General features: G+C 40.3%; 1 protein-coding gene across 2 annotated transcripts in view; it reads left to right on the forward strand.

Annotated features, from left to right (window-relative positions):
• LOC143988992 (cytochrome P450 2G1-like) overlaps window positions 1-22,441 on the forward strand; it is a 93,118-nt gene that overhangs the window by 24,046 nt on the left and 46,631 nt on the right. For both annotated transcript variants that reach the window (XM_077488975.1, XM_077488974.1), the window contains exons 2-4: window positions 105-274; window positions 3,675-3,837; window positions 7,135-7,284. In XM_077488975.1, the coding sequence (XP_077345101.1) occupies window positions 107-274; window positions 3,675-3,837; window positions 7,135-7,284 (481 nt within the window). In that variant the 5' untranslated portion in view covers window positions 105-106. The remainder of the gene's footprint in view (window positions 1-104; window positions 275-3,674; window positions 3,838-7,134; window positions 7,285-22,441) is intronic.

Consider the following 22,441-nt stretch of genomic DNA (forward strand, 5'->3'; position numbering starts at 1 on the left):
GTAAACACTGGGTTACACAGTAACATAATCCTTTTCTTCAACTTGTTAATAATTGGCAAAGATATAGGAGACATATATACACTGTGGTTCTGTTTTGTTGTCAGATATGGATGTCCTCACGCTGTCTTTCTGTTCATTGCTGCTCTTCTACTTCATTATCACTGTATGGAGAATACAGAAGACACGGCTCCGACTTCCTCCAGGACCAACTCCATTGCCATTTATAGGTAATCTGCTTCAAGTGAGCTTCGCATTGTACCGGTTTTATCCCAAGGTGAGTCCTAAACACAAGTGCAGAAGAGCCAATCACCCATATACCTGAGTTTAGAGGGATAATCATTGATAAAATGGAATTGGATAAGTGGAAACTCTTTAGTTGATTTGGATAAAAGTCTCTCCATTAGTAACAGGCTGCTGCGCTTACCTCTGCTACTGCATTCTATAGAAATTATTATCTATTAATTAACTCTTACTTTCATATCATATGTTTTCTTTCTTTTCCCTGGATCAATGTCTTACTCAGCTAGGTCATTTTCAGTAGGCATCGTTTAATTACAGTAGTTACACTTCATAATTTTATGGAGAGTTAGAGGTTCATTCCTAGCAAAAGCACCATTTAAACTATAGGTACTCTGGTGAATGGAGTGACTCACTAGCTTCTTATGTAAATCTAGGATGTGAGTGGCAACACATTGTAGCTGTAGTTCCATCTGTCAATATTGGGTTTTCCCCTCCTGTAAAGCAGTCCATGGATGGTGCAAATTTCTTTCCTGCAACTACAGATTGCACGATTCCCTATCAACACAGACAGAGCTAAGGGGAATCCCTCCTGCCAAGACAGCAATTATTGCTAGCAGCTATAGCAGCTGCTAGCAATAATCACAATTAAAATCTGACAGGCTTATTGTACCCAAATTGATCGCTTGATCAACTTGATACATTCAGTTTGCCCATACACGATTCAAATCTCGCCCAATTGATGACAGAAGATAGAGACTGCAGACATACTACAGGAGATGGCCAGGAGATAGAGCACAGGGGTCATGTCCACATAGCGTACAGCATAGCATACAGAGCACAGGGGTACAACACAAAATAAAAAGCGCAGGGGTCAGGTCAGTGAAATATACAACACAGAATATTCAGTAGGGAACAAGGGTCAAGTCTATTTGAGATAAAACATGAATAAAAAGAAAATGCAATACAACACCAAAGACTCTAAAGTTCAGAATTTGTAATGATTGACAACCTGTGGATCGCAGCTGCTCTGATTAATGGCAGAACGAAAAAAAACTAGTGTTAAAAAAATAATGGTGAAACAGAGCACATCTAATTAAAAATGAGCTAAATATATCTTATAATAGAAAATCTATAAGAACATATATGATCTATGACCAATCTATGCAAATATTTATGATCTATAACCATTTAGTCATACAATTTCTAGTGACCAAATTCATATGTATGCAAAACATTAAAGTGTAATGTGCTTGTGAAAAAAAAACACATATACACTGAAGAAAAATTGTGAACAATAAAGTCCATAAATAAGTGACAACATTTTTTTTGCGTATAAAGTGCCTAAAAACGAAAACAAATTTTTACATTTCAATCAAAAATGTGATAAAATGGTGAAAAAATATAAAGATAATTCTTGAAACAACAATCCATATCAATATCATGTAGTGAAACTTGTATACTGATCAAAAACTGAGACAATAACACCCAAAAGTGATCCTCCAGCTGCACCAAACTGACTCGCCAGATCCAATACCTAGTCAGATTATAAACCAGCAGCTGCGCCTTTTTGCAATAAATGCTTGAGTTAGAGGTATTTGTTGGCAAGTGCACCAGGTCCTCTCGAGTGAATTGTACCATGATATCCATATATATAAGGGAGGGAAGAAGGAAGCTCCAATAGTGTGATACCATTTATAAAAAGATTTATTTAAAACATTAAAAGTTACACTCACACTTTTCAAGTCAGACAAGACACCATTTTTGGCATAGATATGTAGCCTAATTGTCTTGAGCCCCTTTAGTTCGTATGCAAGCTGCAAGTACGATCATGGACAGCGTGTTGGCGTCAGTGTCCTGACCCCGCTCTGCGCGTTTCGTCATATGACGTCCTCCTAGCTATTGGATCTGGTGATTCAGTTTCATGCAGCTGGTGGAGGATCGATTTCGGGTGTTATTGTCTCAGTTTTTGATCAGCATACACATTTCGTGCCATGAAAATTATGTGGATTGTTGTTTGAAGAATCATCTTTATATTTTTCACAATTTTTTCAATTTTTGATTACGCACTTTATACACAAACATTTTTTTGTCACTTATTTATGGACTTTATTGTTCACAATTTGTGTTTATTGTATATGTGTTTTTTTCACAAGCATGTTGTACTTTAATGTTTTGCATATATATGAATTATGTCACTAAAAACTGTATGGCTAATTGGTTATAGATCATAGATGTTTGCATAGATTGGTCATAGATCATATATGTTTGCATAGATTTTCTATTATAAGATATATATTTAGGGCACTTAAGATAAAACATAATCAATATAGTGCAATGGTCAGGAAAACTTTTTTAAAGTGGATGTAAACCCAATGTCATCCTTTCTAAACTACTGCCATAGGGGTTATCTATAAGGATATACATGCCTCCTGCATGTATCTTTACCTGTCAAATGTCTCCCCTCTGTCTGCTATGAGACCCGAAAAACTGCAGATTCTGTGGGTGGGTCTGTTGTCTGGAGCTCAGTGAGTGGATGTCGGTAGACTCCCCACCCACCTCTACACTCCCTTTGTCAATATGCATATTCTCCTTTGTATTTCTTACCCTGAACTTCTCCTATGATCTCTAACATCCAGTGAAAAGACAGGAAAGTAACCACATGACTTCAGCATGCCCAATCATGTTGAGATGGGGAACATCCAATTCTGGCAGCGCTGCAGAAGAAAGGAGTGGGAGGGAATTAAAAAATAATGCATGTCTCTTAGGCTAGTGCACGAGATATGTAAATCACCTGTCACTCACAGCAAGGGGGAGGGTTTGACAAAGTTTTTCTCTGTTTGTCAAGATTTATCTGACTGAACAATAAAAGAGTATTGCTCAGAGATGGATTGACTAGTTGTGGCAAGACTGGGCTGAAATGATAGGAAATCTTATACTCTACATTATGACATAAAAAAAAAAAACGGGTTTACATCCACTTTAATTTTTATTTCTGTTATTCCCCAATGTTGGTGGTCAGTGGAATGAAAAAATGCCCTGCATTCTGTGGTCAGTAGGAAAAAAAATCCCTTGGTGCTCAAACAAGACATCTGTCACCATAGAAATAAATAGGCAGTTGCTCAGCCTAACCCAAAGAACAGATTATTCAGTGGCTGCATATTCATTTTCATAGCAGATATAACTTTCTTCCAAGACCATCTATTCATTTCTATGGTGGGACATATATTTGACCCAGAAGGCAGTGGAATTCTACTAATACTGGAACAATCCTGAACAGTTGGAGAAGATACTCCTAGGAAGCCAGTCCAAAGGAGTGACATGTATCAGACGCTTGGAGGAGAAAGTACATGTAGGCAAAAAGTGAGAGAAAGGGATGCAAAAAAATTATGAAAAATATGAGCAACGAATTAATCTAAGTGTTCTCTTTTTTACAGCTAACTAAGCAGTATGGACCTATCTTCACTGTCTGGTTGGGTCCTAGACCAGTGGTTGTACTTTCTGGATACGCAGTTATTAAGGAGGCCCTGGTTAATTATTCTCATCAATTTGGCGCTCGTGGATCCTTACCAGTAACGCAACGACTCACAGAAGGTTATGGTAAGGAAAAAAATATATACAGTATCTCACAAAAGTGAGTACACCCCTCACATTTTTTGTAAATATTTTATTATATCTTTTCATGTCTTTGGGAAATGGACATATGAGTGCTGACAGCATTGCTGCAGAGGTTGAAAGGGGGGGTCAGCCTGTCAGTGACCAGACCATATGCCACACACTGCATCAAATTGGTCTGCATGACTGTCATCCCAGAAGGAAGCCTCTTCTAAAGATCATGCACAAGAAAGCATGCAGACAGTTTGCTGAAGACAAGCAGACTAAGGACATGGATTACTAGAACCAAGATAAATTTATTTATAATTAGAATTTATTAAAGAATTAGCCAGTTACAATACAAATATAACAATACATAATAATCGCAAATACAATTGCCTGTGTGTACAATAGGGTAGCAATAGTGTTACAGATAAAGATAAATTTATTTAGTACAGGTGATGTCACGCGTGTGTGGCGGCAACCAGGTGAGGAGTACAAAGACAAGTGTGTCTTGCCTACAATCAAGCATGGTGGTGGTAGTGTCATGGTCTGGGGCTCCATGAGTGCTGCCATCACTGGGGAGCTACAGTTCATTGAGGGAACTACGAATGCCAATATGTACTGTGATATGCTGAAGCAGAGCATGATCCCCTCCCTTTTGGAGATTGGGCCACAGGGCAGTATTCCAACATAACGACCGCAAACACACCTCCAAGATGACCACTGCCTTGCTAAAGAAGCTGAGGGTAAAGGTGATGGACTGTAAAGCATGTCTCCATACCTAAATCCTATTGAACAGTGGCAGCTGTTGCTCAAAATTTTTGGGGGGCGCAAACAAACTGAAAACTTCTGAAAAAAACATAAATTGCAGCCTCACTGTGCCCCATCAAACGCTGCCACTGTGCCCCATCAAATGCTGCCACTGTGCCCCATCAAATGCTGCCACTGTGCCCCATCAAATGCTGCCACTGTGCCCCATCAAATGCTGCCACTGTGCCCCATCAAACGCTGCCACTGTGCCCCATCAAACGCTGCCACTGTGCCCCATCAAACGCCGCCACTGTGCCCCATCAATTGCAGCCACTGTGCCCCATCAATTGCAGCCACTGTGCTCCATCAAATGCCGCCACTGTGCTCCATCAAATGCCGCCACTGTGCTCCATCAAATGCCGCCACTGTGCTCCATCAAATGCCGCCACTGTGCTCCATCAAATGCCGCCACTGTAACCCCGCCCACTCACCGTCTGCACGGCACTTGCCCTATCTCAGTGGTGGATCAGGCAGTGGGTGACGGTGGCGAGCTGTAAGACCTCGCATCTCCTCCCCTCCTCCTGATTGGCATTCAATCGCAGCGCCTGTCCTTTCAATCAGGTGATGGGTATCAGACCCACGCTACCTGATTGGCGGAAAGGCGGTTCAGTGTTAGAAAAGCAAATATTCACTTTTCTAACTCACCTGGGTGGACTGCGAGCGCAATGCTTTGCGCCAGGAGTCCACCTTTTTTCAAGCCTATTAGAGCCTATGGCTCTAATCAGGTGCTTCAGAAATATACCCATGCTGCTGTAATTCAGGGGCAGCCATGGATAGATTCATGCAATGCATGAATCTATCCATTAGTCATAGAGGGGGTGGCTGGAGAGAGGTGCCCATGCGCCCTTAATAGATGCACAGCCATTGCTATTGAGCATCCTCAAATGGAAGGTGGAGGAACGCAAGGTCTCTAACATCCACCAGCTCTGTAACGTGGCCATGGAGGAGTGGCAGAGGGCTCCAGTGGCAACCTCTTAAGCTCTGGTGAACTCCATGCCGAAGAGGGTTAAGGCAGTGCTGGAAAATAATGGTGGCAACACAAAATATTGACACTTTGGGCCCAATTTGGATATTTTCACATAGGGGTTTACTCACTTTTGTTGCCAGCGGTTTAGACATTAAAGTGGTTGTAAACCCTCCCCCACAACTTTGTTCCATGTAAATCAGCATAAAAAACCCTAATGAACACTGCTTGTAGATATCTCCTTACTTGCTTAGTATTGTAATCCTTTTTGTTCTTTAGAATGAAGTCACTGAGCTTGCCCAGATCTCCCCTGATTTACGGCACACTCTCTATGTGCTTATCTGTCTGTTATCAGGACTTCCTAAGGGCACACCACTGATATCCCAGAATCATTCAGAGCTTCTTCCTATACACCATGTGACCATGTGACATGACATGCAGTGTAAACATGGCCATTACTGCAGTCTTATCAGCTGGAGCTGATAAGACTGACAAAGGCAAACATTAGACATCGGCACAAGTAAATTCTATGAAATAAAACAAGTCAGCTATGAACAGGGAAGCAGGGTTGCCATAGAAACATTGGATTGAGGAGGCTTGGTTAACAGTACAGGAAGTGCTCAATCTAAGGGCGGAAATACACTCCACTGTGGACTCAGAAATCAATACTTAAGATGGCACCGCCTAACCTCTGGAAAAAAGTTTTTTAAAGTTTCTTTAAACAGTAAGTAATATATTTTTTATATTTGGGCTGGATTACAGTGGCTATAGTTTGATAATTACTTATTCTAAGGGACTAAATGAAAAGAAGCATCCGAGTGGAAGAGTTTACTTCCTCTTTAATGGCTGTGTGTTTAGATATTTTGAGGGGACAGCAAATTTACACACTGTCATGCAAGCTGTGTGTGTATATATATATATATATATATATATATATATATATATATATATATATATATATATATATATATATATATATATATAAAAAATACAATCTGGTGAGATCTCTTCACTGAGTTCCGGAATCTTCAGTAATGTTGTACCCATTATAAGGTGATCCCACTCTCCTTGCTGGATATTTAAGGGATAATAATGTCAATGCTGGAGTATCCAAGACTTATAAGAATCCAGGGGCTGATTGAGCCCAACTATAACTAAAATATCAGTTTTGGGTGGACTGACTCTTGAACTTTCCACCTTTGCAAAAGAGGGGAAACATTATTACAGCTCAGTACTACTTCTGGCGTACTAAAGGTCTGCTAAAAATGTTTTCTCTGTTAGAAATACATTATTATTGAAAAAGAAACATTCTAGGATTCTTTCTTCTCAGTATGTTAGCTGGATCTTTGTGCACCTCTCTCCACATCGCCAAACTGATGAACAAAGGATTTTCCAGCTGTGGGACAGTTTTAAGGATATAGGAACTCTGCAGAGGTTACACCAAAGCTATTATGCCAAGATCCTGAAGTCATAACATCATGCAAGAACTAACATCAATTAGATTAATCTTTTTTTTCTAAATGTAGGTATTGTTACCACCAATGGAGAACGCTGGCAGCAGGTTAGGCGGTTTTCTGTGACGACATTGAGGAATTTCGGCATGGGGAAGCGTTCAATGGAGGAGAGAGTTCAGGAGGAATCTCGTTACCTAATAAAGGCTATAGAGGATACTGGAGGTGAGATCAGGAGGAAGGAAGTCATTGACATTTCATGCTGTAACAGGCAGTCCAAGGCTCTGTCATAATATGTATTTTCAGTAGATGTTTTGGAAGACACATAAAAGGAGGAAATCTAATCAGGATTTTCCAACAAAATTGAATATGTCTGAGACTGCTCATGAAGCAAGCAGTCATATTAGGCTCTTTAGAAAAGCATCTTAACCACTTCAATACGGGGCACTTTCGCCCCCTTCCTTCCCAGCCCAATTTTCAGCTTTCATCGCTCTAGCGCTTTCAGTGACAATTGCGCGGTCATGCTACACTGTACCCAAATGAAATTTTTATCATTTTGCTCGCACAAATAGAGCTTTATTTTGGTGTTATTTATTCACGACTCCGTTTTTTTATTTTTTGCGATATAAGCGCAAAAAAAGCGGAAATTTGGAAAAAAAAAACATTTTCTTTTTTCTATTTTAAAAGAAATCCAATAAAATCAAATTTTCTCATAAATTTAAGCCAAAATGTATTCTGCTACATGTTTTTGGTAAAAAAAAATTCCGTTAAGTGTATAACAATTGGTTTGTGTGATCACGGACATATGTACGCAAATGATCATGTACAGATGTGTGCAGGTGATCACGTACATATGTGTGCAGATAATCATTGGGACATGTGATTTTTAGTGAGACATATGTGGGGGACATGTTTTTATTATTAGGAACATGTGTTTTTATTATTTGGGGGCATGTATGTTTGGGGACATGTGTGTTTTGGGGACATATGTGGGGATATTGTGTTTATACTGTGTGGTGTGTTGTGTGTTTACACTAGACTGATGATCAGTGAGTAAAAAGCTGTAAAAAACAGCTCATACTCACTGATCATCAGCCGGCTGCAGCAATGACTCTGTGTGAGGAGAGGAGGAGCCGATTGCCTAGCAACCGGCTGTTTACATCACATGACGGCCGTGATTGGACACGGCCGTCATGTGATCAGGAGGGCCAATCACAGAGCCCTCCTGCCGATCTGAGATGCGCCATGTCCGGGTGACACGAGCACATGGGGATTGCGCCGCTGCGCGGGCACGCGTGCGCGCGATCCCGCTCCTTCTGAAGGACGTTCAGGAACGTCCTATCAGAAGTAGACGACTCCCACCCGGCCGTATATGTGCTTTGGCCGGGTGGGAAGTGGTTAAGCAGCCATGAATGAGCTCATAAAGTCAAAAAGAGCTTGTTGATAAATAATTCATAGTAACTTAAAAATCCCAAACTGGTTTCAAGGATTTTACATGTACCCCTTCTTTGAGGCTCCTAAAATTTTGAGAAAATTTTGCCTTTTTGTGTGGGCTTAAGATACACTGGTGACTTGCATCCCTGACGAAGGAGCTACTGAAGCCCCTGAAACATGGTAGCAATTTATTAAGTTACTATTGTTCTGGAATTATTTCTGATTGGGATTCTAAAACAGGTGTTAATACTGCAGCTGCAGGAACAGATTAACAGGATGCAATCACTGTGTGTAAAATGTCCGTTCAGTGCCAAACTTTATTATTACATGTTATTTTATACATAGATAAGAAAGGGGTGGTGTGAGATGTTATTAAAAACTAACAAATATAAATGTTATTAAAAGCTAACAAATAGAAATATATTATTAAAAGCTAGCGAATAGAACATTTGCAAAAGTAAAACCTTGAGAGGGGAGGGGGGAGTAGAGACAGGGAGAGCTTCTAGCAGAAGATGTGTCTGTGTGTTAGGTGAAGGTTACAGAACACATTTCCACAGTGCGGAAAAAATGGAGTGCTTAAATGAACAATACAGTGAATGTCCATGTCATTTGCCTCCTTTTGTTTATTTGACATCATTCTTCTCCGAGTAAAATTCAGCTGATTGCTGGTAACAAATGTGCAGAGAGACGGCATCCTGTTCAGCTCTCTACTAGTTTTCTCACAGTAATGGGTTCATCAGGGCTGGTGGACCATTTGTTGGTACAGCGGGTAGTCGCACAGAGGCATAGCCTGATGAGGAAGTAAACAACAAATAGGAACACCACAATGTAAGCGCCTAGTTTCTGTAACCATGTTGCTATGCCATATAAAAGTCACCAAAATCTCCTAAACCCTTAAAGGGGTTCCATCCATCTTTAGCAATATCTCTGGCCTTATTCTGTAGTTCTCTTATCTTGGCAAGATGCCCTTTAATAATGTCCTCATTATAAGACATGTATATACAACAGTCAGTGTGAAATACCTTACACATCCCACCATGAGCTGTAGTGAGATAGTTTACCGTTAATCTGTGCTCTAATACTACTTTTCAAAGCTGAGCCATTTCTTCACCTAATACACCTATATCAGTGGTAGTAAGGTTAATAATCTCTTCTACAATTCTAGTGTAATTTTTGTTTTCATTGCTTTAATTCCCCATCCTGTCCAGGAAGGGAACCATGACCATGCCATGTCACCTTCAGCGAACAGCTCTCTTTTGAACACTAAAGGGTATTCTGGACTTTGATATGGTGACTATCTTTGCGAACAGCCAAAGCAGGTGCTAACTTCCCATTATAACATGTGCAAGTAACATTAGTAGGAAGCCAGGCGTAAGCTTACCACATATATAATATAACTCTATATGTATAGATGGTATACCTGCTCCTAAAAACTGGAAGCAATAACATGGAATCTCAGTTTACCGATATTTTCACATATTGGGAACTGTAAGCAATTTGTACTATAAAAAGGGTTCTTTTTCCATGTCTCAGTTCTCACAAACAACAAAAAAAAAAGAAACATCATCATCATTTTTTCAAAGGATATCATCACTTCAGGATTTTCTTGCAGTGACTGCCATGAATCCAGATGGGCTTTCCATCCAACTTGACAGTGGAACCGGTTGTCAAAAGCACCAAATGTGGTTCATCAAATTTTGGTTCTAGTAGCTTTCTGACATGTCGCTGGTTGGGTTCTGTAAATACCTGAAACAGAATCTGTATTTTGTTCAATGTTCTTTGCAAAATCTGAACATATTCTAACAGACTAGAGTGAGAAGCCTGCAACTGTTGGGGAAAATATAGCCATGTTTTTGGTGACCCTCCGAATAAAATCTCATAGGGGGACAGCCCATATGGTTGTTTAGGGGTAGTTCGTACATAATATAGGGCTAATGGCAAAGCTTGTACCCATCCCTTTCTGCTTTAATTTTTGCACATCTGTTTTTCAAAATTCCATTAAGTCTCTCAACTTTACTACTACTTTGTGGATGATGAGGTTTATGGAAAGCTTGCTGTATGTGAAGGGCTTCCATTACAAAATTAATACCCAATTCTATCCCCAGAGTTGATCCAGAGGAAGGTGAAAAACCCCAGCAGAGCATGATCCAATTTGCTGAGGCAGGGGAAAAAATTCTTTCCTGATCCCCCCGAGAGGCAATCGGATTTTCCCCGGATCAACTTTACCTATAAATGTTAGTACCCAGTTATATTATGTACACTTAGGAAATAATCTAGGCCTTTCTTAAAGCAATCTACTGAGCTGGCCAGAACCACCTTTGCAGGGAGTCTATTTCACATTTTCACAGCTCTTACTGTGAAGAAACCTTTCCGTATTTGGAGATGAAATTTCTTTTCCTCTAGACGTAAAGAGTGCCCTCTTGTCCTCTTTCTTGACTGTAAAGTGAATAACTCAACACCAAGTTCACTATATGGACCCCTTATATATTTGGACATGTTGGACATGTTGATCATATCTCCCCTTATCAAGAGTGAATAAATTCAGTTCCCTAATCTTTCCTCATAGCTGAGCTCCTCCATGCCTCTTATCAGTTTGGTTGCCCTTCTCTGCACTTTCTCCAGTTCCCCAATATCCTTTTTAAGAACTGGTGCCCAAAACTGAACTGCATATTTCAGATGAGGTCTTACGAATGATTTGAACAGGGGCAAAATGATCTCTCTCTCTGGAGTCCATACCTCTCCTAATACAAGAAAGCACTTAGCTCGCTGTGGAAATCACAGCTTGGCATTGCATGCTATTATTGAGCTTATGATCTACCAAAACCCCCCGATCCTTCTCCACTACGGATTCCACCAGTTTGTACTCCCCCTAGAATGTATAATTAGCAATTAGACAGTGCATTGAGGTTGGCTTGTAAATTGGAGACCTCCTGTAAGGTCGTTATTCCACTGCATAGCTTGGTGTCATCTGCAAAGATGGAAATGTTACTTTTGATCCCAGACCCAATATCATTTATAAAGATATTAAAAAGTAAGGGTCCCTGCACTTAACCTTGGGGTACACCAACCTTACACCATTCAGAGTAACAATCATTAACCAGTACTCTCTGAATTCTGCCTTTTAGCCAGTTTTCTATCCATTTACAAACTGATATTTCCAAACCTGTAGACTTTACCTTACACAGCCGTGTGTGCGGAACTGTATCGAATGCTTTTGCAAAATCCAAGTATACCACGTCCTCCGCCACCCCTCTGTCCAATGCTTTACTTACCTCCTCATAAAAAGAAATCAGGTTTGTCTGACAACTTCTATCTTTCATGAATCCATGCTGTCTGTTGCTTAAAATATTTTTTCCCTGCAAGAACTAGTCTATGTGGTCTTTTATTAATCTCTCCAGTATCTTCCCAACTTTAGAAGTTAAACTAACAGGTCTATAGTTACTTGATTCAGCTGAATTTTCTCTTCCTCCACTATCAATTCCATAAGTGAGATGCCATAATTAATACACAATTCCTTCCATTTTGGCAGGAACCTGTCATTGTGGAGATGCGCTCAGCAGGTATTGTCCTGTCACACAGTCCACAAGCGACCATTCTATGCTCTATATAGATCTTCAAAAAGGAAACATCGCATTTACTGTTCAGATGTTTTGTCAGGAGTTTTCTGTTCCTTAAAACCGTTTTTTGATTTCTTCATCCTGAGAAATTGGGACGAATTCTTCTGGAAAGCTTCCCTTATCTCCTGCTCAGTCTCCTCACCCAAGGTAAATGGCATAACTGTTTTTGATTCTAACTTCGCACCAGTCCAACAGAGGTAAAGAAAAGGAAAGCACAAGACAAAAAAACTTAAACCAGTGAGGCCAGGGAGAGAGGTGTAGGAACCTGTCAAGCACAGATAAAAAATGGTCCTATGCATATAGACGCAGATACAAAACAAAAAAGTGACAGGTCCACTAATGGCAGCTCTATCATTTATGTGGATTATTACAGACCCTATGCCACTCATACTGATCAAATGTTGCTGCCGTAGCCAAGCAAAGGGCATTACTGGAGTCTGATAAAAAAATACAAAAAAGTTTATGCAATTCAACAATATGGAGAATAAAAGCATGGCTCAGGTTACTGAGAAATGGGGTTACATCTACACTGGTTACAGTTTATAAAATCCCACACTACTAGAATAGAGATTTATTGTCCATCAGTGATCAGCAGCCATCCCAGTAGCAACTTTGGTGCATCTATTCAGTGGTCATTATAATATACAGAATATTACCTGTTTGTTGCAGGACTTTTTTAAGTGACGGGAGCAATTTCTATGCATTTTTATCTGACCATAGTAAATGCTTTTATTCTCCATATTGTTGAATTGAATAAACTCTTTTGTATTTTTATCAGACTCCAGTATTGCCCTTTGCTGCCCTGCAGCTGCTTTATCTCCCGGGTTTCCCTCATCTGAGGTTTCCCACACTTATATTTCTGCCTACCTAGGGTGTGACCATGACTTGAAGCACTTGAAAATTCAGTCTGCAGAGGGATCCTGAAAGCGCTCTTGAGAAGTGAGTTCTGACATGGAAAGGACAGGATTTCTCTGCAGGGGTTTAAGTCAAAATGATGGCTGTGTAATCACTGAGCTCTGGTGGACTATGAAACTTTTCCTTGTTTGTTGGGTGCACTGAAAAGCATACACAAAGAATTGGATCTTCTGAAGTGCCTGGAGCTTTTGATGCATTGAATAATGCATTTTTGCATGTTTAAAGGAAGGGTCTAATTTGGTCTCTATTATATGTAGAATTTTGACAAAAGAGTGAAATACCATATCTAGTTTTATTTCTGTCCTATGTCTTAATGTATCTTGCTTCAGAGTGAGGAACAATTCCTTTGACTGGGAGTATATGAAACTCCTTGTCCATGGGGGGGGGGGTAGTTCCTTGGAATAGACTACTATGTAGGAGTGTGGAAATTACCCTGTCTGATAGACTTTTTCTCTAAAAGGGTTTCCATTTAGGATACAGGTCAACAGGTGTGGTTGAACAATCTGATGCTGTAGAAGGCGATCCTTCCTGCAGAGAAGGATCATCAGAGGTTCCTCTACCAGTGGATGGAATAAAGGGAACTTTACCCATTTTGGCCAAAAGGGGGCTACCAGGATCAATCTGCAAAGGTTCTGAGGCAGCTCTCCTTATAACCTCCCCTAGTAGAATAATAAGAAAAAATGCTTATACAGGGTTTAAGTCTCATTGCTTGGAAATAGTATCCAATCTCTTTTGGATCCCCCTGATGGGCTCCAGCTTGTTGTTTTGGGACTTCACAAAAAATGCTTGTTGATGTCCCATGGGTTGCTTAGAAAATGAAAGTCCTCTGATAAAGCTTATATTCTCTTTATTTAAAGATCTATCTGTTTGGAACTTCTGCTGTGTGGCTCTTTATCCCTTTAATGTACATTGGCAAAATAGAAGCTAGATTCTCTTCTCTCCTCTGCCCAGTGGATGATGGGTTTTGCTGTCTTCCTTAATGTTTATGAAATTCTTTCCCCTTCACCATTTCAGTGTGAGACTGTCATGAAATTTAGAGTACTAACACGTTTACTGGGGTGATTATAGAATATGGTGTTTGTATACTTGAAATGGAGGAGAGCTTTTCCCACTGCCTGTAGTTGAAGTGAGAGATTAGAGGTTCATTTCCTTTGAGCAATGTCTTCATTCAGGTGTGCTCCTCAGCCCCAGCAACTGGTATCTGTGATCATTTTTTGCTTGGATTGAGTAACTCCATAGTAAGCCTTGTTTCAGGTGTTCTTCTTTGGTCAACCATCTTAGGGATTTTTTACCCAGATTGAAAGGCAGATGGTTTGTCCAGGTCTTCCCTTCAATCCGACCGAGCCCAAACTACTCCCAATATGATATGGTAACTAGAATTTACATGGCCTTCCCGATGGACAGTTTGGGGGTCTTACTCACCCACCTTATCTGGCCCACAATCCTGAGAACCTTCTTTTTTACCAGAAAAGATTTTATGTATTGAATTAAGGAGGTACCTTAGAAACAAAATTGACTGTTTTGATGTTAATTATGTTTTCTTTTTCCAATTTTGGGGTCCAGGTTAGCTCCAGAAATAGATTTGAGGTTACCAACAGGTTATTTCAAATATTAGGAAGTTATCCTGGCATGAAATAATGACAGTCCTTTGCTTCTAGGGGATATAAGCAAAAAGTACTAGAGTATATAAAAAGAAACAAACAAATTTGTAATACAAAATACAATTAAATATTCCTAAAATCATAGAATAGGATATATATGCATATACAGTCACTTGTTGTTTGGATCGCATATGGACTCCAAAAGAAGGGGTCATGCAAACGATATGATCACAAAAAATCCCAACATGTTTCGGAAATACAGGGAAATAGGGATAACATATTAATTTCCTTCCTCAGGGGTTAAATAGAAGCGAACTGTTATATGTCTGATAAAGAGAAAAAAATTGTATTTCAGTATGATTAAAACTTTCAATGGAGAGCATATATGTATATTTACTTAAAATAGCAACCATTGTATAAACATAGCAGAACAAATCGGGACATGGGATAAGAGATATACTCACAATTACAATATCCATTGTAGGATAGTGCACAAACCACACTGCAGAGCGACCGAGCCTTAGGTCTCAAAAAATATTTAAACAGCAGTATTGTGCCAGAGAAACAGAATTCAGCCAATTAATTAATTAACTAGTAAACATTGAAAAATCCTAGACTGGGGTGTTTCCGGGTTGTGTTTCAAAGTATGCCGTGGTATGCACTGTGTCCACAATTAAGCAGCAAATCAAAACTCAAAAGGAACAGCCGTAAAGTCAGTGAGCCGTCAATCTAACAAAAAAGTAAAAATATATAATGGTATCAATAAATGTATATTCATTCTTAACGATGAGTCATTTTTGCACATCAGTTGCAGACATATTTTACTATGTATCTCCCAGCGCTTGCACCTGGTTCCAGCTTACTCTAATAAACCAATTAATGAATCACTATTGACCCATTCTGGCTTAAATACTCCTTGTATGCATCAGTTTTCTACTGCACAGACAGGATTCGGTCACACATGTAGTCTGTGAAACAAGGTGAGCGCTTTTTTCAGAATTAAAAACCTGCATATGAGTCTTATTGTGCACATCTGTTGAAAGGAAAGTTTATCTATTCTCTTTACTGGAATCCAGCTAGATTTGGTATTATCCTATGACCTGATTTTTTTTCTGCTATGTTTATACAATTGTTGCTAATTTAAGTAAATATACATATATAATCTCCATTGTATGTTTTATCATACTGAAATACAAAATTTTTATTTTTAACAGACATATAACAGGTCACTTCTATTTAACTCCTGAGGAAGGAAATGAATAAGTTTATCCCTATTTCCCTGAATTTCTGAAACATGTTGGGATTTTTTGTGATCATATCGTCTGCATGATCCCTTTTTTGGGTCCATATGTGAGCCAAACAACAAGCAACTGTATATGCATATATATCCTATTCTATGATTTTAGGAATATTTAATTGTATTTTGTAATTATCATTTTGTAATAAAAATTAGTTTGTATATACTCTAGTAATTTTTGCTTCTATCCCCTACTCATACTCCTACCCGTACAATCCCTTTAAGGGCATCCTTTTTTCCAAATTGTTACAATATGGGATGTGGTAGGAGTTTTTGAGAATTAACTCTTAGGTGATTTCTCTTGATTTTTATTTATTGTCCTTTGCTTCTAAGGCCCCTTTCACACTGGGGCGTTTTTCAGGCGCTACAGCGCCTGTATAGCGCCTGAAAAAATCTGGCCCCTTTCACTCCAGTGTGAAAGCCAGAGGCCTTTCACACTGGAGCAGTGCGCTAGCAGGGCAGTGAAAAGTCCAGCTAGCCGCATCTTTGGAGCGGTGAAGGAACGGTGTATTCACCGCTCCTAAATCGATCCTACCCATTGAAATCCATGAGGCAGCGCGGCTATACCGCCGGCAAAGCGCCGTGCAGCGGTGCTTTGCGGGCAGTTTACCCCTTTTTTGGGTGCTAGTGGGGGTTTAAACCGCCCCACTAGTGGCCGCATACCGCCACTAAAATGACACTAAAAACAGCGCCGCTTTACCGCCGACGCCACTCCTGCCCCAGTGTGAAAGGAGCCTAAGGATCCCTATCAGTTCTGTCATACATATGTTTTGCACAGAGACCAACCTGAAACGTAAGGTTTGAAACTGGAAATGGCATGTTCTTTATGAGCCCTGCAATATGAAGTGCAAGTACTGTTGCTGATCCTGATGTTTAGGGGTGGTGACAATAATGAAAAGTGATAAACCCCAAACTATGGAGGGAATGGGGAAGTCATAATGAACACAATCTCACCCTTATTTCTCCAAAGTTCCAAAAGTCAGTAACAACAGCATTCAAAATTAAATCTCATGTCTGTTCTAGGCATTTTAGGCAGTGAAACCTTTGACGGAACACAATCCCACAATCGATACAGCAGAGAAAGTTGATGGAAAGTAGATGGCAAGCAGCAGCATTATAAAAGCTCCTCTAGCAAGGTCTGCAAAAGCCTGTCTCACAGAGCAATCTAAAACTTTATACATGCAGTCCTCCTTCTACTTTCATGAAAAGGGGTTACATGAACGTCTAAGAAGCTATCAATTAGGTTGACACCAAACACGCCTAATCTTACAAGATCCAAAAAGGCTAATAAAATACATTAGCTATTCTAAGAGAAATATTCATAAGATCTATATCATATTTGATCTCTAATAAATCATAATTTCTTCTGTTGAAAAATATCTTGTTTGTTGGATTGTGAAATCTTTCCTTGTGAAAATATAAATGTATTCATGATGGTGGCCATTGAGGGCTTGTCAACTGAGCATAAAATGCTCCAGCTTACCTTACAACACACCCCTCAGTCACTTGACTTAATGTGTTCATTCTGTAATACTTTCTTTGGGAACCAGGAAACATGGTTGCAATTACTTAGTTTTCACTTTGAATACCTTGTATTTTACTGTTGCTTTTATCTGATTTAATACCTTTTCCATCAATATTTTATTTCATACTATTTTCTCTTTTTAATAAAATTTATATTTAAAAATCATTATGCTGAATCCCTAAATGATCTAATTAGAAGGGGTGTGTAAAGAGTTACCTGCTCAGTTAGCCTGCCCCAGTGATGATCAATATCAATTTACTGGTGCTTAAATTGTTTTCTCATAAGCTGGAAAATCATTCTACAGGTTGAGGTTATGTGCAGGGGGGACCACCTATCCACCTGGCCCAAGCACCCCTCAGTTTCTCTCCCTCTTGGCTTGGCTTTCAGCTGCTGAAGAGAGAGACACACAGGGCATCATTTCTATAATTTCCCCACCCCACTGATCCACCTCCCTGTCTGGGCCACACATGATCCCCCCCCCCCCCATGTGTGCCTGCCCCGCCCCCCTCCCTCCCCAGTGCTGTCTGTTTTTCTCTCCTGGAAAACAGAGGGATGCATCAGAACACTGAGAGCGGGAGAAGGGGCCGGTAAATATGTAATTCATCTCTACCTGTCACACTGCCTCTCTCTCAGGAAGTTGTTATCCCTTTCTCCCTTCTCCCAGACGGTTTGCCGACATCTAGAAGCTTTGATAATTTACAGCCTCTTCCCTGGCTGTCTGGAATTTTCCTGACACTTTTTCCAAGAATTTGTCCCTCCAGTTCACTCCCCCCCTAGTCTTCTCTGCAGACACTTCACCTTCATGCAAGTGTGTGTCCCCCACATACACAAGCACTGCAGGTGACTGGAATCCCGCACCCTGCACACCCCCCAAAACTGTCTCTTTACTAGTTAATGAAGATCACTCCCACTTAACCAACCCTGCCAGACAGCCCATTTGCTTTTATTACACTGTGGCTATTCCTCACCAACCCACAGTATTCCCCATGCCCATCCCTGACCATCCCTCTCTAGTCCCCTTGACCCCTATCTATTTGCCTCTCCTCCCCCTTCCCTCATGCCAGCACAAATCCTCCTCCTTTTTTTCCTTATACAGACCAGGATCCCCCCAGTTTCATTTCAGTTCTTCTCTACCCATCCCCCATCTCATACCCACCCCCGCTTCCCCTTTCCCCTTTCCTCTTTCCTCCTTACCCTACCCTACCCCATGTTTCTCATACACATTCCATACCCCCATTTTTTTTTTTCAGGGGCTAAGGCAGAACCCAGAGATGGAGCATCTTACTATTGCTGCTGCTTGTATGGGTGGGATGTGTACTGTGCCAATCCTAGCTGACCATCTTCTCCTATTTATCCCATGTGATTGGCACAGTACTCATTCCACCCACACAAGCAGCAGCACTAATAAGATGCTCTGCCTCAGGGTTTTCCCTTAACCCCTGAAAAGTCCTGGAAGAGAGCCAGAAACTTTGGAGGGGAAGGTAGATGGGGAGTTGTCATTTCAGTTGTAGATTTAGCCCAGTGACAGCCTGCCAGAATAGGTAGGATCTGTACTGTGACCATTTACCCTCCCCGTATACTGTGCCCTCTGCTCCCCCCTGTGTTGTACCCTTCTAACCACTGTACTGTGCCGTCCCCCCCCCCCTGTATTGTACCCTCCTGCCCCACCCACCCACTGTACTGTACCCCCCTGTTCCCCTGTAAGTTTGTAAGTGATGTTGTGTTTGTATCCACTAATGATTTTTGTATATTTTTAGCAAAATTATTATTTTTGGGGGGCCCTATTTATGTGCATAAGACATCAAATTCTGGTTGCAACAGTGGGACTGAGAGTCTTATTGTCACATGGGGACATTTAGATTGTATTCTTTGATGTCTAGCATAGTTAATAAGGTTTTGGGGGGTCAATATTCCAGATGGTATATGCATATATAATCTGCATCCAAAATTGTCTGTACCACCTTTTTTAGTTTTATTCAGTCTAATAATAAGTCAAAACTTACCCAATGACCTTCCTCATGATTTGCAAATAAGAGCCTTTAAACATTTATGAGAAACAGGTTGGGACACCACTCTACCCCTCAGAAAAAGTTTTCCTTCAACCCCATCGGGGACATCAATGGGATTTAGAGATTGAAACAAAAGGGTTTAAGAACAACCCCTGCTTTCATTCCCCCTTCCCAAAAATCTTTGCACCTTGCGCTTACTTTTTCAAATTGCTTGGTTTTTGGATGTTCTTGTGAAAGTGCTTATTGGGAAACCTTTTATCTTGTAAAACAATGATACACTAACTCTCCCCCTATCACCTGTGTATCACCACTGCGCTAAAAGCAACCTAAACTCTAAGCCGCCACTTTAAAAAATAAAATGTGTATAGTATTCCTTTAACGAGTGCTGGAACAAGTGGCGCTGAATATAGTGTATATTTCCACCAATAAACCAAAAATACTAAATCCTATAAATCTGTGTCAGTGAACTTAAAGTCCTCAATAATACTTCACTATGTGTTCTGTGACTCATAAACCGAGTAAAATAAATAAATATCTTGTGAAAAGATAACCTTCAAGTGAATAATAATAGCAAATAAATATAATCTAATGAAGTAAAAACACCCTGTGACCGAGTGATTAACCAACCCACATGATTTGTTATACACAAACCTACTTCCTACAGAAATGTTACAATTCACACAGTGAAACTTCCTAATACAATATAAAGTGTTACAAAATAACATAATAGTCCATAAATCTTTAAAACATGCTCCACATAGCAAATAGGAATAGTGAAAGCAACAATGATCAGTGTCTCTTGGGGCTTCCCCAATGACGTATGGGTGACCCCCGCCCCCCTCTGATGTAACGGAAACCTGCGTACACTATTATATGTAAATTTGCACCAGTGTGTTCCAAAACACAAAAACTAAGCAAATAAACACATGAACATCAGCATACATAAAATGAAATAAGGTATATGCTGAAAAACCTTATACTTAACAACACACATAAAAATCCCTAATACATGTATAAAAGTCCTTTAAGATGACTCCTTAGGTACACAGCCCCAAAGTGTATATTTTTGTTACAGCATGGTTCCATACAATAGCCAAAAGGGTAATAGGAAGCCGAGTGGCCCTCTTACCAGAGATGTCGGATCTCTATTAAGGAGATCTAATGGGCACAATCAGGGGGGATCACTCAGGTAGAAACAGCGATATAGGCATCCATCAAGATCCTCTTCTCCGCCAGTAATACCAACCTCCACAATGCCTCACAGAACCCATGTTTACAGGAAAAAGGCTTTCAATAGGAACATCATGAAAGGAAAGAGGGTGGCTTCGTAGTGCAACGTGTTTTAAAAAACCAAAGTTAATTTATTCAAAAAACGAGGCACAATACAGCACCACTGCAATCTTAAAAACAGCAAGCAGGAACTTAAAACACGAAAAACACAGCCGCGGCTCGTGCCAGCTGGTTGGGGCTTGATGCGTGGTAACATCCAGTCGGCTAGCTCCACCCAACACTGCGTTTCACAGTATTACGCTTCAACAGGGAAAGGAGGCTAGGCACCTAGCGATCACGGGAGCCGGTGGGGATCGCGACCGCTGGCCACTCGCATAGTGGGCGAATATGTTACCAACGTAACATGAGGCAATTCGCACAGCCAAGCACAACTCCGGCGGCTGGTCAGCAAGTGGTTAATATGTCAAAAGGGGTGAAATAATACTAACATATGGGGATTGGATACCCTCAAAAACATTAGAGTAAAAATGAAAAAAGTGGGAGGAGAGGATGGAAGCTCACGGTATAGAGATTGAATGACAAATTGAAATAAAAACCTGTTTTTTAGTAGCTCAACCAAACCTGTGGTAGCACATATCTATGGAACTTCACTCACCATACAAGCATGATTAGCAAAAAAAAATGTATTGGTGTCAAAAATAATAAAGACATTTACAATGGCCAAGAGGATGTGTGCAAGTGGAATGGTAATGAGTAGAAGTGTTCAATAAAGTGATGTATGGCTCACTGGAACCATAAGAACATAGACCTCTTTGACCTCCCTCTCACTGTACCAATCAGAGTCCCTATGAAGACTCGCTCTTACACCCAAAATAGAACAGCAAAGTGAAGACGTAATCCTGTCATTCATTTAACCTATGAGTTTCTTCCTTTGTCTGTATTACAGTTAGATTGTGTGTATTAGTCTAGGCCTCCTTACCATTTACCAATGAATTCTTGTTATTGTGTTCAAACTTTCACTCATGGTCAAAGAACTCTCATTAACCCAAATCATATCTAAGAGATATTAAATATCAAATATAACTTACTAGTAACATCATTTCTGACCACGAAGGGACTCAAGCCCTCAATCTTCTACACAAGTTATCCACAGAGGCAGTCACAGTCACCCCTTCCTTCTGCTACCCGGGGCCCGTGTGTACCCCAGATCACCCTCTCCATGCAGAGCTGCAGGCTTTCCTGCACCACTCTGCATATGTGGATTGGCAAGAAAGGGATGCAAACTACCCATCTTCTGAAACTGACTGGTATATCCCAATCCATGGGTTGCTAACCCCCCACTTTAGAGCAATCAAAAATCATCTTATAAATTGTATGTGGGAAGAAAAAGGCAGCCATTACATCTTACCCAAATAGCACAGGTAGAATCTAAATCTTTAAACACTTGTCCAATTATGTCCAACTCATCCAATTGTAATTGTGTCCAAATATGAATTGGGAATCCAAATATAAGAGTAATGCCCTATACAAATGGTCGGACATTCCGACAACAAAATCCATCAGATTTTTTCTGACATATTTTGGCCCAAACTTGCCTTAAATACACACGGTCGCACAAAGTTATCGGAAAATTTGATCGTTCAGAACGCGGTGACGTAGAACACATACGATGGGACTATAAACGGGCCAGTAGTCAATAGCTTTTGTCTCGTAATTTATTCTGAGCATGCGTACTTTGTCCGTCAGAATTGTCT

This window comes from Lithobates pipiens, unplaced genomic scaffold (genome assembly GCF_037356315.1).
Source record: "Lithobates pipiens isolate NorthernLeopardFrog02 unplaced genomic scaffold, aLitPip1_a1.2 Scaffold_18, whole genome shotgun sequence".
Lineage (NCBI taxonomy): Eukaryota > Metazoa > Chordata > Amphibia > Anura > Ranidae > Lithobates > Lithobates pipiens.